We start from the raw sequence: 15,206 nt of genomic DNA on the forward strand, positions 1-15,206 counted from the left end.
CAAAGGGCAGTATAAACTCAAAGGGGAGCATAAGCTCAGACAAAAGACAATATATTACCTGTTTTTCCACATATAGCACTTTTTCCCCCTTAAGGCATTAACATGATATTGAATTAAAAATATGGGCGTTTGATGAGATATACCTCAGAATCTTAGATATGTGATTTTTTTTCATTTTCTGGCTCTGTAATTCTCCAAGACTCTGTTCAGTTGTACAATGGTAAATAACAACACCTACTTTATAAGATCAAAACAACTGTCACAATAGGGTTAAAGAAACCACTACAGTTCTTGGTACAGTTTTTTTCCTGTTCATCTTTACTGCTTTTGAAATATATTCATAATCACCAATGTGATTAGAGGGCTAGACTACATCAAATGATTGAAGGCTTTCTTGAGGCACTGAAATAGTTGTTCGGAAATATAATGTGCACATGTCTTTTTTAATGTTAGCAACAATTATGTAAAACCTTTCTTTCTCTAGTTGTGAGTTTTTAACGGCTCCCTAAAGTAGAAGGAAAAAGCACTAACTGCAGTTGCTCATTTGTAATTAGGTAGCACATCCACATCACTAAACTTAGAAGTTCTGTAATTTTTAAGCTAATCAGTAAATCTTTCAAAATGTCAGTGGTTGACAGGAGAAAAAGGAGACTGCAAAGAGATATGTGTTTTAGTGTAATGTAACTTACGCTACCAAGCCCAAAAGAATACTTCTCTTATCAGCTTCCTACATCCACTCATTGGAAAACCCTTCTTGGTCTTGATCCCATTACAGCTTGTGAAAAAGATTAAGGGTTACTGCAGGAAGAGGGCTGTTGAAGGAAAGCGTTTAAAAGCAAGTTATATCTAGTTTCCTTAACTTATGTGTCAAATTTATTAAAATATGTTTCATATTCCTCTCAATGGATGATCACAAAGTAATTTGCTAGATGTTCACAAAATGAACCTATAACTCATCCCTTAACCACGATGCACTTGGGGGAGAAAATGAATTCACAGAACTTTATATATGTCTCTGATATGTGCTCTCTCCTTTCCCTTTCTTTATGCCTTCTCCGAGCATACATCCATCCCACTACTCCACCTCCATACCTAACCAGTTATTAAGCACCTGTGAATTCTTCATTGATGATGTATTTGTACCATTCCTTAATATCCATTCTTACCATCATGCTACTGTTCATGTCTTTAACACCTCCCACTTAGGTACTATGAAAATCACATAAGTAATCACTCTGCCTACTGTGTTCTGCACTATAATGTATTCTGCATACTTCTGAAGGATCAGTTTTCCTGAAATACTGCTTAGGTAACAAACCTAAGGTAACTAGATAAAATGTGGCTTAGGTAAGTACATGGTACATGATAAATATATCCTCAACCTCCATACTTCAAGGTTCTCCACTATTTGTTCCAAATCAACCTTTCCAGTTTTAGCACATTTGACTCTCTTACAGGATTACCACATCCAAGTACATTCACTTACCAAATTTCCCAGACTCAACTCTCCCACCTCCAAGATGCTTTTGAGCACATTATTCCTTCCACTAGGTGAATGCACTTTTCCTCTTTTTTCTTCATCCAGTTCTCATCTATCCTTCAAAATCTACTTCAGATTTTACCTCCTCTAATCTTTCCAAACCACTTAAGCTTGCAATGATTTCCCCTCCTTTTATTCTTAATAATATCTGTTGTCTTTAATTAATCACATACTACTTAATATCACCTACGGCTATGTTGAACTGTCATTAAAATAGTATTTTACTCCCAAACTTTCTAATGTCAAACGGTCTTGACTGCCCAAATTAGAACACAAGCTGTCTGAGAGTAAAACCCTATCTGATATTAACAGGTGCTCCATTCAGCATAAATATGAGATATATCTGAGTGGACAAACAGTGAAAATGACTATTTTGTTTTTCATATGTAATAATTGCCTTAGAGAACTTTATTAGGTAAGAAGTTTTCACAGGAAGGTTTCAATTTTATGGGAATATTTGAGAACTGTATTTCATTTAAATAATTACAGTAAGAACCATAAGCCATGCTATGAAAAATACCACATAATAAAAAGCAAATCATTTCATTACACTCTCTTTATATATAAACAAAATCCTTTTATAGTATTTATCAAGTAAATGAGATTACATCTAAACCATGTGAAATGAAGACTAACAAGGTCGAAAAAGGACAGATAGCTACACTTTATTTGTGTTTGACAATTTTATTTCCTGCTTTTTCATTAAATAGATATAAAAATTTAAAGATTTAAAAATTATGCATGCTAGTTTATATTTCTCTAAAATTTACAATTTTCCACCATAAGTTAATATAATAAATACATGCTCCCAAGGACTATATAATCTTGAAAGTCCTTTCCAACCCCACCCATATCCCTGATTCTGTGATTTGTGTGGTGACACTCCTTTGTAAAGTAAAAATGATAGATATTTGTCAATCCAAAAAGCAAAGATTTTCTTTACTTTGTATGAAAAAGCAAAATCCTAACTTTGCAAAGGAAGACTTGGTTAAGCTTTCTGGAGGAAAAGCAGGTCAATCAAATTATAATTAGCTCTAATTAACCCTCCCAAGAGCTGTCAACTTCTTTACCTGCAGCTGCCTCATCCTCCAAAAGGTGCAAAATTGAATTCTGCCTCTGAACATCAAAGAAAATCAAAGAAACAATGTTCAATCTCTGTTTATAAACAGAAATCCCTAATCAAAGACAGACACACAAGTACATCTATCTAATAAATTTTACCATGTGAACTTTGTTCAAAATATAAATTAGTTAAAACTCTGTTTTGACAATACATTTAACCCTGAACACATATTTTCCGGTTTAGTGAAGGTTGACATAAAAGAAAAAACTATTTTCCTACTTCTCCAGTTCTGGTTACAAATGTACCAAAAGAGAACATTTACAGTATTAGAAATTCCTTTCATAATCAGAATTTATATCCTGTTCATTGAAACCTAGTACCACTCAAAGGCTACTTTTTTAGCTATCAAATATTTAGAATTCATCTGAAGTTTGGAGTTTAAAAACAGAAATTTAGTCCTTCCACATTAACTTTTAGAGAATTCAGTTAGAATCAAAATTTTATCAAATTTTGTTTGTTTTGATGGAACTTGATCAAGAGTTCCAAACTGGAATCTAGATATAATAAGATCTAAATAATAAATAAGATTCTTAAATTGATTTGGAAGAAAAAAAATCAGTGAGAACTGGTAAGCAAATTCTGAAAAATAACAACAATAAGAAGGAAAAAAAGAAGGAAAGAAAGAAAACAAATAATGTGGGACATGGCCCAAGGATTTAAGGCATATATAAACTACAAAAGTTGGTGCTAGCCAAAGAAGAGTTAGATAAAACATTAATTCACCCAATATTTATTGACAAAGCAACTGGAAAGATTAGATGGCCCAAACAGACCCCTAGACTATATGAGAATTTAATTTATGGTAATGGAGATACCACATAACAATGAGTGGTTGTGACAACAAACTATTTGGAAAAAAAGTGCAAAGTGTAGACACTCATCTCATACCATATACCAAACAGAGTAAATTCTTAGGTGGGCTAAACAAACACAGAGATGGGAGGAAAACCAGGTAAATATGTATCTGAAATTGCTAGAAATGAAATTTTTTAAAGTTAAAAAAAGGGGGGGGGGAGAAATCACAAAGAAAAAGATAGATTTGACAATACAAAGACACCTGTGTTTAAAAACTTTTAAAAAATTAGAAAGACAATTTGTATATAGGGGAAAATATTGGCAACAGATTTGGTAGAAATAGGGTTAATAACTACAATGTAAAGAGATCTTATAAAATGATGTGGGGAAAGTGGGAAAACAGTTATTGATTAAGAATAGAAGTGAAGAAGAAAAAGCAAGAGTGGGAAGGGGATACAAATGACATAAGGGGCATATATGGTCAGGAGTGGCAGAATGTCATGAGCAATCATATCAGGAAATCAGCTGCCTTGAATATGAAGAATTGTGATGGAAGTCACAATTTTATTTGAAACCCATGGTCATAGACAATCTTTGGTACCTAATGAGGATGACAATGTATCAAAGTACATACAATATTTTCAAATAGGGTGATTTATTTATGTAAGGTTAGGTAGGACTAGAGAAGTCTTGTTTTTAGTTCTAAAGTAGTTTGTGAATAAATCATTTAACACAATGTCATGAGTCACACAGCAAAGTAAGAGTACTGAAAGTGTTTCTCACAGGTTAAACTGCCAAGACAGGAGTTTTATAGTATCAACTGCCTTATCACTACTTCCTCCTTGGGTAAAATTTACTAGTTTGTCAGCCAAGTTAATATATATTGCTCTTACATTAAGAAACATAAAATGTTTGGCATCTGCATAGATGTTTAAAATATACCATGGAAAGGTGTTCTTTTAGCAACTGACTTATGAAATTTTACAGATTTATATTTGCTTGTTTTTGGTTAAATAAGGAAAATTATAGGGAGTAATGCCTACTTTGATATACAATCATGTCTCTGACAACTCACCACCTATAGGGCACCTATTCTGAAGTGCTTTCTAGGAAGTGATGGTTTTCCTCTATTTTTCATTTTTCTTACTAGATTGAGAGCTCCTTGTAAAGAGTATATCTAGCTTTCACAGTGCATTCACACAAAACGAGCATTAAAATAAAAGAAGCTGAAACATCTCCCTTGCCAAGTTGCCCCTATAAGTTACTGCAGGCATGTGTGAAACAACTGATGAAATAATGCTGAATGTGGTCCCTGAACAGCCAGAAAATAAGTGGCTCACAGTAGGGAAACCAGAACCCTAACATCAGTTCTAACTAAGACGACTGATATAGAATATACTGTAATCAAATTGAACTGAAAGGTTTCTATGAAGAATGAGATCACTTTCCTCCTAAACTTCTCTAACATTGAAAATTCTGTGAGTCTAGTTAATCTAACACAATTAAAACAGTTCCATAGTATCAATAGGGTAATAAAATTTCTCTCAGAATTCTTAAAATGGTAAGAACTTTTCTACATTAAAAAGAAACAACTATTTGGAAATGGGTATCTGAAATAGACATCTTTGTTTGCCGAAGCTAGGTTAGAATGCTACATTCACCTCCAGTGAATCACTAGATAATGGCCGCTGTCTGCAAATAGGAATGCCAACTGGGCTGTCTTCCTGTTCCTTTTCCAAGCAAGCTGGCTTTAACTAAGGCAGTTACTTGGGAAAGTTTAACACTGGAGAATACACGGGTCATTTTTTTTTGATTCTCATAAAGGGAATTAAAGTTGAAAAATAAATCCAACCAAGTTTGTTTAACAAGTTTCTCCACTCAGATTGCTATCATTGTAGGAGCTTTATAATCTTTTTTCTTAAGGAGGGTGCTTTTTTGTTTGTTTTATTTGCTTTTTAAAAATCATTTTAAGATCATTGTAGACTACACATGGTTGTAAGAAATAATACAGAGAGGTTTCCTGTACTCTTCACTCAGTCTCCTCCAATGGTTATATCTTTCATTAGTATAGTAGAATATCACAACCAGGAAATTTCATTGATACGATCCACCAACCTTAATCAGATTTCACCAGTTTTATAAGCACTCAGCAATAAAAAGGAACAATATAAATACACAAAACAACCTGGATGGATTCCAGGGGAAGGACGTTGAATGAAAAAAGCCAATCCCCAAAAGTGACATATTGTATGATAACATTTAGATAACATGCTTGGAAAGACAAAATTATAGATACAGAGAACTGATTAGTGGTTGCTAGATGTTAAGAGATGGGGCATGGAAGGAGGTGGCTGAGACTATAACAGAGTAGCAGGAGGGATCCTTGCAAAGCGGGTTTTTAATAGAAAATACAGGTTGACATTCAGAGGTTATAAGTGACCATCTGAAATGGGAACACAGGAACATTTTACTACAGTCCCCTTTCAGAACAGAAAAAAAAAAAAAAACCCTGACAAATACATGTATTTTTCTTTTTTTTCCTCTAAAGATGAGATTGGCATCTTGGAATATCTACTAGTTCCATACAGAACTATTGTAAAAACTTCAGATCACTAAAGAAGAATAAAAGTGGTGTAAGAACTCTTATCAATTCTAAAAATTAGAGGTTTTACTGTTTCTTTAAAAAATGCACAAAATTAACAAATCTCTTCAAGTGTGAAAATGTGAATATTCTTTAGTAATCACATATTATTGTTCCTTTTAGAGATATATTTAATCTGTTCTTAAAGTTTCCGTTGTTGCTTAATCCATAAACCAAGATAGTGCACATTCCAGCTGTTCCAGCTGTATCTAAGTTCATGCTCAACTGTCCACAGAGAATCCTGTGCTGATCTGACCTCGTTTCAGCCTCGGGACTTCACGCCCTCCTCAGGCGTTCAACCCAACCTTTACACAGGTGAGGCCAACTACAACTGGGCTTATCTGAACTTGGAGAAATTTCCCGTGTTTCTTTAGGGCAGAGACTGGTTTAGACAAGCTAAATATTTTGGCTTTGGACTGTTCACCAATTCATTGCTGCCTTAGGTCATAACACTATGCTGAAAGAAACTTTAAAAACAACTTGTATGAGAGTAGGCTTTAGAAAGCTGTTGATCAAAGGAAGTTGCTAGAAAAATGGCCCATGCCTGTTAAAAGTTGTTAGAACTTGAAGAAAAAAGAACAAGCAGTATATATAATTTCATGGGAAACTGTGCTCATGATTTTAAACAGTTAGATTGGATTATTCTGTAAGGCATGAAAACTCATCAAAAATACTTAGATTTTAGAGAATAGTACCACCAATTCTTTACAAAACAGTGAGTAAAGTATTATGGTAGCCACCCTTGGTTGAAAAAAATACAAATGTACCTGATCCTTCTAGTGGAAAAGGATCCCTTCACAGCTTGTTCTTTCATTCTTTTAATTTCTTTCTTCCCTTGCTCTCCCTTCCTTTTCCCCATTCTTCCTGTCTCCCTCTCTTTAGTTCTTCATTGCTTTCTTTTTGGGCCATTACACTAAATAAAGGTAAATTAATTTCCATAATTTAAAATAGCTATTGTACCTTCAAAAGGGGAGATTATTCTGCTTTTAGGATTAAGTCTCACAATAATTAAATTAAAAGTTTTAAATGAACAAAGGATATCAAATTGTGCTCTCTTCTCCTTTGTAAGCAACTGGAAACAGCACTGTAAAATAAATTGAAAGTCAATCTAATGGTGTTTTAATAATTAGGTTACTTATGTATTTAAAGGATTTATATGGCATAATTATTAGTACTGTACTGATTTCATATCAAGATCTTCAAAAGGATACTAAAAAGGGGGAAAGATATTTTGCCAAATTTCATATGACTCAAGTTACTGGTTTTTAAAAGTTTTTAAGAGAAGAGTTAATCACAATTACTTTGTAAATTTTATTTTTTTTTACATCTTTATTGGAGTATAATGGCTTTACAACGTTATGTTAGTTTCTTCTGTACAACAAAGTGAATCAGCTATATGTATACATATATCCCCATATCCCCTCCCTCTTGAGCCTCCCTCCTACCCTCCCTATCCCACCTCTCTAGGTCGTCACAAAGCACCGAGCTGATCTCCCTGTGCTATGCAGCAGCTTCCTACTAGCCATACGTTTTACATTTGGTAGTGTATATATGTCAGTGCTACTCTGTCACTTCGTCCCAGCTTCCCCCCTACCCCCGTGTCCTCAAGTCTGTTCTCTACATCTGTGTCTTTATTGCTGCCCTGCCACTAGGTTCACCAGTACCGTTTTTTTTAGATTCCATATATATGCGCTAGGGTACGGCATTTATTTTTCTCTTTCTGGCTTCACTCTGTATGACAGACTCTAGGTCCATCCACCTCATTAGATGTATTTATAATTTTTAAAGACTTGCTAATTATGAAAAAAGAAATTAATCCTTGGAAAAATGGAGAAGTAGTATTTTCACTAAAGCATAGAAACTCTTTCATTAACAATAAGTCTGAAATCCCCTTAAACCGAACAATAACATTCTACATGAATAAGAGAAGATGAATTGTATGCAAGGTCAATATACTAAAAAAAAACGGACAGTTTTGGGTTGATTTTGGGTGGTATATTTTTATTGCAAGTGTGTGTTTCTGAAATGAGTAGTTGTGCCAGTATGTATGCACGTGTTTGTACACACACATATATATTTTAAAAATTATTTTTTGCTAAAACTGGAAAATATGCATTAATCTATAGTATGAATTAAAACGTCTTTACTCTCAATCTCACTTCTCTTGCTTTGTTAATTGCATTATTATAGACTCTCAATCACCAAATTACAAAGCCTCGACCGCTTTCTCTGATTATTACTGAACATGCTATATCTGTTAAGTCTGGTTGACTTTACCCTCATGGTATCTTTCACACGACGGCCCTGGTATACTTGGTATAATTCCATTGCCACTACCCAGTTAAATCCTCCATTGCCTGTTATCTGGACTTCTCAAATTTTAAGGTGCATTCATATCACCCAAGGACTTGTTAAATGCAGATTCTATTTCAGTAGGTCTTGGGGTAAGACCTGAGACCCTGCATTTCTAAGTTCCAGGTGCTGCTGACACTGTTGGTACTCAACTGCTCTTTGAGTAGCAAGGATGCAGAGTTCTAGACCTGCCCTGTCTAACACAGTAGCCACTAGCTACATGTGACTATTGAGCACTTGAGATATAGCTAAGTAGGCTGAAGAACTGAACTTTTAATTTAATTTTCTTCAGTTTGCATTTAAATTTAAAAACTTAATAAGCATAAAATATTTTTCCATTACACAAAAGTATTTTGTTTTGGTAGAATTGTATTTCACTTTTATCACTGCATCATTTAAGATATTAGTGTTGAACTGTAGTGTTTGTGTCAGGCATGTGAGTCATTTGAGTTGTATACATAAACACATAACTGATCTGGTCACTGTTAATGAATGAATTAATTTCAAAAACTTTTTACACAACAGTGTGCTTATCTGAATATTTTATACAGACAGCATGAGTTACAGTAATACTTGTGTAAATCATGATTGGTAATTAAATTGAAATACTTATTTTTATTAGAATATAGTTAAATTATTTTTGTATTTAAAAAAGTAGGTATGGAGAAGATTTTTAATTTAAAATGAAGACATATTATTGATGCAGAATAAAGTAAAGATGAATTAGCTAGTAATATAACCAGGATAGAAGACAGACTAGAAGAAAATCTGTTGCAAGTTTTATGATGAACGCAATTGCAATTTACAAAACTGTTTGTTGTGTAAAATTTTTTAAACATATGAAAAGTGAGAAATTGAGAGATTTTTGCAAATGTGTAATGAGTTTGTTAAGAAGTTTTCTCTCAACAGTCAAATAAGAACTAATGAAATTAGTCACTTGATATCAGAAGTAAATGTTCAACATTTGCTAACTTTGGCCTGCTATAAAATGGCTTGGATTTTTTTGTATAAAAGAGTAAACCATTTTTAGATCAATATAGTAATTTCAGTTATGATAGAAGATTAGAAGAAATATTTAATAAAAAATGAAAGAACTTCAATTAAGTCACAAAACAAATATCCATAGAATGCAAGGCATTTCTAACAATATCAATGACCAATTGATTCAAAATTTGAAAAACTACAAGTACCTTTCTTCAGCTTTAGATAAGCAATGGGATATAGGAGATACTATCAAATTCATACTTCAGGCATGTACTGTCTTAAAGGACTTCCAAGTTTATGGCAAAAAGTTGTCAATCTACAGCCTAAAAAAATCAGACTTATGTTGTAGATATTTAAACTTTTACATGTGTCAAACAAGCGTTTCAGCTGGATAATGAAGAAAAGTTTTTTTTTTTTTTATCATAATAGGTGCTCCAGCTATGTTGGATCAAAAATTCTGATTTGCTGACATTTTCAAACAAGAGACTGTTTTCTTTATTGTTTCATGCCATTGTAGGATATATTTTGAAAATTTCTGTGCTCAGTTTCCTGAAGCTGACTGTAGGAAAAACATCATGGATACAGTTGTTAACCTTGTTTAATATATATGTGCAAATTCTATGAATCTTCACTAGTTAAGAAGACAATGAATTTAAATATCCTGTGTTCTTTGCCAGGGCTCCTTGGCTGAGCTGTGGAAGAGCTTAATAAAGATTTACTGTATTTTTAATTCCAGATTAAGATTTTCTTAAAACAACAGGAATGGTTGCCTAATAGTCAATAATCAAAGACAAAAAATGGCAGTGTGATTTACATTTTATTATCAATATCACACTGTACACGAATGAGCTAAATTTGAAGCTCTAAGGAAAGAGAAAGCTTACTTGTGAAGCTAGACAAGTATAAGAATTTATACTGATATTGAAAATTTTCATAATATAAATCAATAATGATTTACATATTTTCTACCATAAATCAATATGTAGATTTTAATTATTGATGTTATGTAAATTAGCTCAAAAAACCTTAAAAATTTTGAAGTATGCTTAGTTGATATTGATACATTTACAGTTGCTTTCAATATATGCAGTACTCCTTTGAATTTATGATATACTTAACTTGAAAAGATGTGGCTTTGAAATGATGTGGCTTTAAAGACTAAGTCTTCTAAAAACATGAAAAAGTTTTGCCAATATGGACATAAATATTAAAAGAAAAATATTCATTTTAGTTTCTGGGAAGGTTTTAACTTTATTTGGAACATTTGGGTATATGAATATAAAACTATAAATCTTGTTAAATCTAATCACAGCAGTGTTTCCAATGAAAATTTAGTGTACAAATTAAGATATGCTGTAAGTGTAAAATACCACTGGACTTCAAAAATACAGTATGTAAAAAGAATGTAAGAATATCTCATTAATGAATATTATTTCATGTTAAAATGATCATATTTCAGATATATTAGACTAAAAATATATATTTAAAAGAATTTTACCTGTTTCTTTTTACTCTTTTCAAAATGTGGCTACTAGAAAACCAACAAGGCATAGTTGGCTTCCAATATATTTCTATTGGACAGTGCAGGTCTAGACTATTATAAAAGCCTCTTAGCTGATATTCAGTTACTTCCAAACCTGCTGCTAGGTTAACTTTCTTAAAGTCTAGATAGTCTTCATTCATCCCTTCATCTATTCACCAAATATTTATTGAGTACCTAATCTATGTCAGTGATTGTTCTAAGATAAGTCAGAGAACAAATGAAAGATAGCTGCCCTCCTCATGAAGCTTACCCTCTAGTTGGTGGATATAGATGAAGGACAAAAACATAACAAGTATAAAATATATAAGAAAGCAATCAGGAATACCAAAAAACTTATCCACAGACAGTGAGAGCTGGAGCATAAGGGGGGTGATGGTGCAGGGACGTCAGAGGGGCTGGAGAACTAGTAGTGGAGTGGGGGGAAGAGTGGTAAGAAATGAGGTCATTGAGGTTAGAGGGGTGTAGGGATGGGGGATAGGACTGGCTTTTATTCTGAGTGAGATGGAAAGTTCTGGAGAGTTCTAACAAGTTTTAAAAGGCTATTTCTGCCTGCTGTGTTCAGATCAGACTGTATGGGGGTTGGGCAAGGGTAAAAGCTGGGTGATCTGGTAGGAAGCTATAATTACAACACAGGCAGAAGATGATGATGGCTTAGACCAGTGACGGAAGTGATAAAAAGTGGCAGAATTCTCCAAGTTTTAAAAAGTAGGGCCAACAAGTTAGATGTAGAGTGTGAAGGAAAGACAGGGGTCAGATTATAGGTGGAACAAGTTGATCTTTCTTCTCCTCTTGTCAAGTGTCTTCACTGGCAATCCACTGTCTCAAATCTTAGATTGGTATTCAGGTGCCTATATGCTTTGGCCCCAACACAACACCTCCTCACAGTCCCCAAATGTTATTTCCTAATGCTTTCATCTGTCCATGTTTCCCTTATGTTCCTAGGCTTTTAATAATGACAAGATAAAAGAATACAAATCAAAACTATTATTTTTTAGAAACTTATTATATTACTGATAGTTTTAGGCTCTTAAACTCGAAAGAACTAGGAACAAATTATAAGACAGACATTATCATCACATTTTTAGATACAAACATATTAACAATAGTAAAATTAGCATACAAAAGAGGGCCCATTTTGACTCTCAAGATAAGACTTTCCCTTTCATACCACGATTTTCATGCTGCACCCTCTGCCTGGAATGCTATCCCCTTTCCATGTCTGGTCCACCTTCTCTTTAATAAAAGTCTCCTTATTCCATCAGCCAGAATTAGGTTTTCTTCCTCTAAATCAAATCGTTGAAACAAATCATTTCCACCTCTTTCTCCACACCTAATATTCCTTCTTCTATTATTAATAATAATGACCATAATAGTTAACGTTTGTTGAGTGCTTACTTCGTGCTATATACATTTATACTATCATATTACCTTACTTTACTAAGTGTGCTCGATATTCTAAAGCTTTTAAGTTCCAAGCATTTAGGAGAAAAGAAAATTTTAAGTAAATGTAGAAAAAACCCTACCCCTTAATTTATTCTACATGTAAAAATTAACAAAGAAGATTTATAAATGTCCACTTTGAGCATTCAAAGAAACACTAAAGTGTAAATCGGCCTGGCCATATAAACTGATGCAAGTATTGAAGATACAGAAGTAAAAAGGCATATCAATCAAAGTACAAAAAAACTTAATAAAATGGGGGTCTAAAAACTGGACAAAAAATAGAGGACTTTTAAACACTTTTAATTTGGAAAAAATTTCAAATTTACATAAGGGATACAAGAATAGGAATAGTACAAAGAACATCTTTATATCCTTGGCCCAAATTTACCTAACTCACAGATTCACCCTTTTGCCAACATGTCCATGAGTGAGAAATAAATTATTCTTGGAAACACTAATATTTCAAGGTTGTTGTTACCGAGATTTTGCATGTTCTCAATCTCTCACTTATATACATATGTACACACATATGTATACATATACATATTTATATACACATATGTATATAAATATATATACACACACAATTTTTTCTAACCATCTGAGGGTGAGTTACATTACACTCATCATGGTTCTTTACCCCTACAAATGTCAGTATTTCCTAAGTATAAGGCTATCTCTTATACAACCATAGTACAGCTATCAAATTTAAGGAATTTAACATTGAACCAATACTTTTATCTAATCTACCATCTGTATTCCAATTTTGTTAATTGACCCAATAATATCCTTTATAGCATTTTCCCCATTCCAGTGCAGGATCCAGGTAGGATTAGCTTTTTATTTAGTTTTCATGTCTCTTTACCCTCTTTTAATCTGGGACCTTCCCTCCCTCTCTCCTTCCTCTTTCTTTCTTCCTGTCTGTCTCTCTTTCTCCCCCATCCCTCTCTTTCTTTTGTCCCTCCCCTCCCCCATCCTCCCTCCCTTCCTTCCTCCCTTCCTTTTGTTTCTTTATGTCATTGACAGCTCTGAAGAATATAACCCACACCCACACCCCCAACACACACACACCTTTAAAAAAAATAAAGCTGTCCCTCATTTGGGGTTTGTCTGATGCTTCCTCATGGCCAGATTCAGGTTTATACATTCTTAGCCATAATGCTACATAACTGATGTTGTGTCCTTTTCAAGGTATCACATTTGAAGCCACACATGCCCACATGTTCTTCATTGGTGATATCCATTTTTAGCACCAGTCTAGGAGTTGTCTGATTTCACTACTGTATAATTATTATTTTCCCCTTGCAATTAATAAGCAGTTTATAAAAAGCCACTTTAAAACCATGTAAATATGTAAATGTTCTGCTCTTCATTAAAAAAATGCCCCCCTAGATTTAGCATTTTATGATTTGAGTCTGATCCAGCCATTACTGAAACAGATGCAAAATGCTGACTTCCCAAATCTGGCAGCTTCTCTGATAACTGTAGTTATCAATCAGCACTCAACAGTCTATAATGAGCAAGAGCCCTCAGTTCTCCCCATTAATTAATTCATCTCTTTACTATGGCATAGACTCATGAATCACAATTTTTTCAGTGGTTCATTACTGTATTTAATTATTTTGGTGCTCAAGTATTTCCAGATTGGCCAGTGGAAGGCCCTTCAAGCTGGTTCCTTGTGATATGATCCCATTATTTTGGGCATTTCCTTATTTTCTAGCATAAGATGTTTCAGGCTCATTTTGTACTTACCCACCCCCGGCCCTGAAATCAGTCATTTCTCCCAGAAGCCTGGATTCCTATTAGTGGGAAATGGGCACTTAGATATGCTATATGCTCACTGCTGTTGGGGTGTCTGTTTCTTGGCTGTTTCAGCTCTCAGAGCTAGGATTTTATATATATATATATGTATATATATATATATATATATATACACACACATATATATATATATATATACATATATACATATACATATATACATACATATATATATGGGCACATATTATTCATATTCACATACATACATACATATATATTTTAGAAATGATGCATTCACAATGATACCTCCAATTCTAGTACATCCACAGGATTCTTTCTTGACTTCCTTCATTCTGCTTTGAATGTCTTTGCTTTTTCATTGAGATTCTGGCTCTCAACAACAATCAACACATTTGCTGAGACCTATATTACATCTTAAAATTGTTTCAGAATGGCTTTGGCCACACCTCTAAAATAACAAGACAACAAAACATACTATAAAAGTTTTGGGATTTGTTTGCAATTCTTTTCTAATTCAACCCAACCTGTCAAACACTGAACATAAATACTGTGTTCATAAGTTACTGAAATTGATTCTTTCTTTTGTTTTCCTTTGGTATATTTATGGTATTCATTTGACATGCAAATGAATTAATTTATTTCACTTTGCTTGTAGTTTTAAGCTTATTTTCCCTTTCCTATCTTTTCTGATTTCTTTATATATTTTTAAAAGGTGTAGAATATTAACATGTCCCCCAAAGTAAAAATTACATAAAAAGGTATTCTCAGAGAGGTGTCACTCCCTCCTGCATCTTGTCCACTCTGTGCCCACCCGTGTTGTAGATAACCAATTTCATTGCTGCATAGTTTATCCTTCCTTTGGTTTCTTCTGTAAAGATAAATAGATACACATGATAATTTCTCTTGTTTATAAATTATAATACTATATACACTCTTTCATCCTTTGCTCTTTTTTATTTGAAAGTATCTCTTGGAAATCACTTTGTACTGCTGAGGAGAGATC

At 33.5% G+C, this 15,206-nt stretch overlaps 1 protein-coding gene across 3 annotated transcripts in view; it reads right to left on the reverse strand.

Moving 5' to 3' along the window:
* Positions 1-15,206, reverse strand: part of STXBP4 (syntaxin binding protein 4) — a 171,539-nt gene that overhangs the window by 83,195 nt on the left and 73,138 nt on the right. Inside the window, exon 13 of one of the 3 annotated variants that reach the window (XM_060080940.1) lies at positions 14,869-15,071. The exons of the other annotated variants lie outside the window; for them this stretch is intronic. Within the exon in view, the coding sequence (XP_059936923.1) occupies positions 15,051-15,071 (21 nt within the window). The 3' untranslated portion in view covers positions 14,869-15,050. Of the gene's footprint in view, positions 1-14,868; positions 15,072-15,206 lie in introns of those variants that run through there. 3 annotated transcript variants of the gene reach the window in all.

The sequence above is a fragment of the Mesoplodon densirostris genome, chromosome 18, assembly GCF_025265405.1.
Source record: "Mesoplodon densirostris isolate mMesDen1 chromosome 18, mMesDen1 primary haplotype, whole genome shotgun sequence".
In the NCBI taxonomy this organism is placed as follows: Eukaryota; Metazoa; Chordata; class Mammalia; order Artiodactyla; family Ziphiidae; genus Mesoplodon; species Mesoplodon densirostris.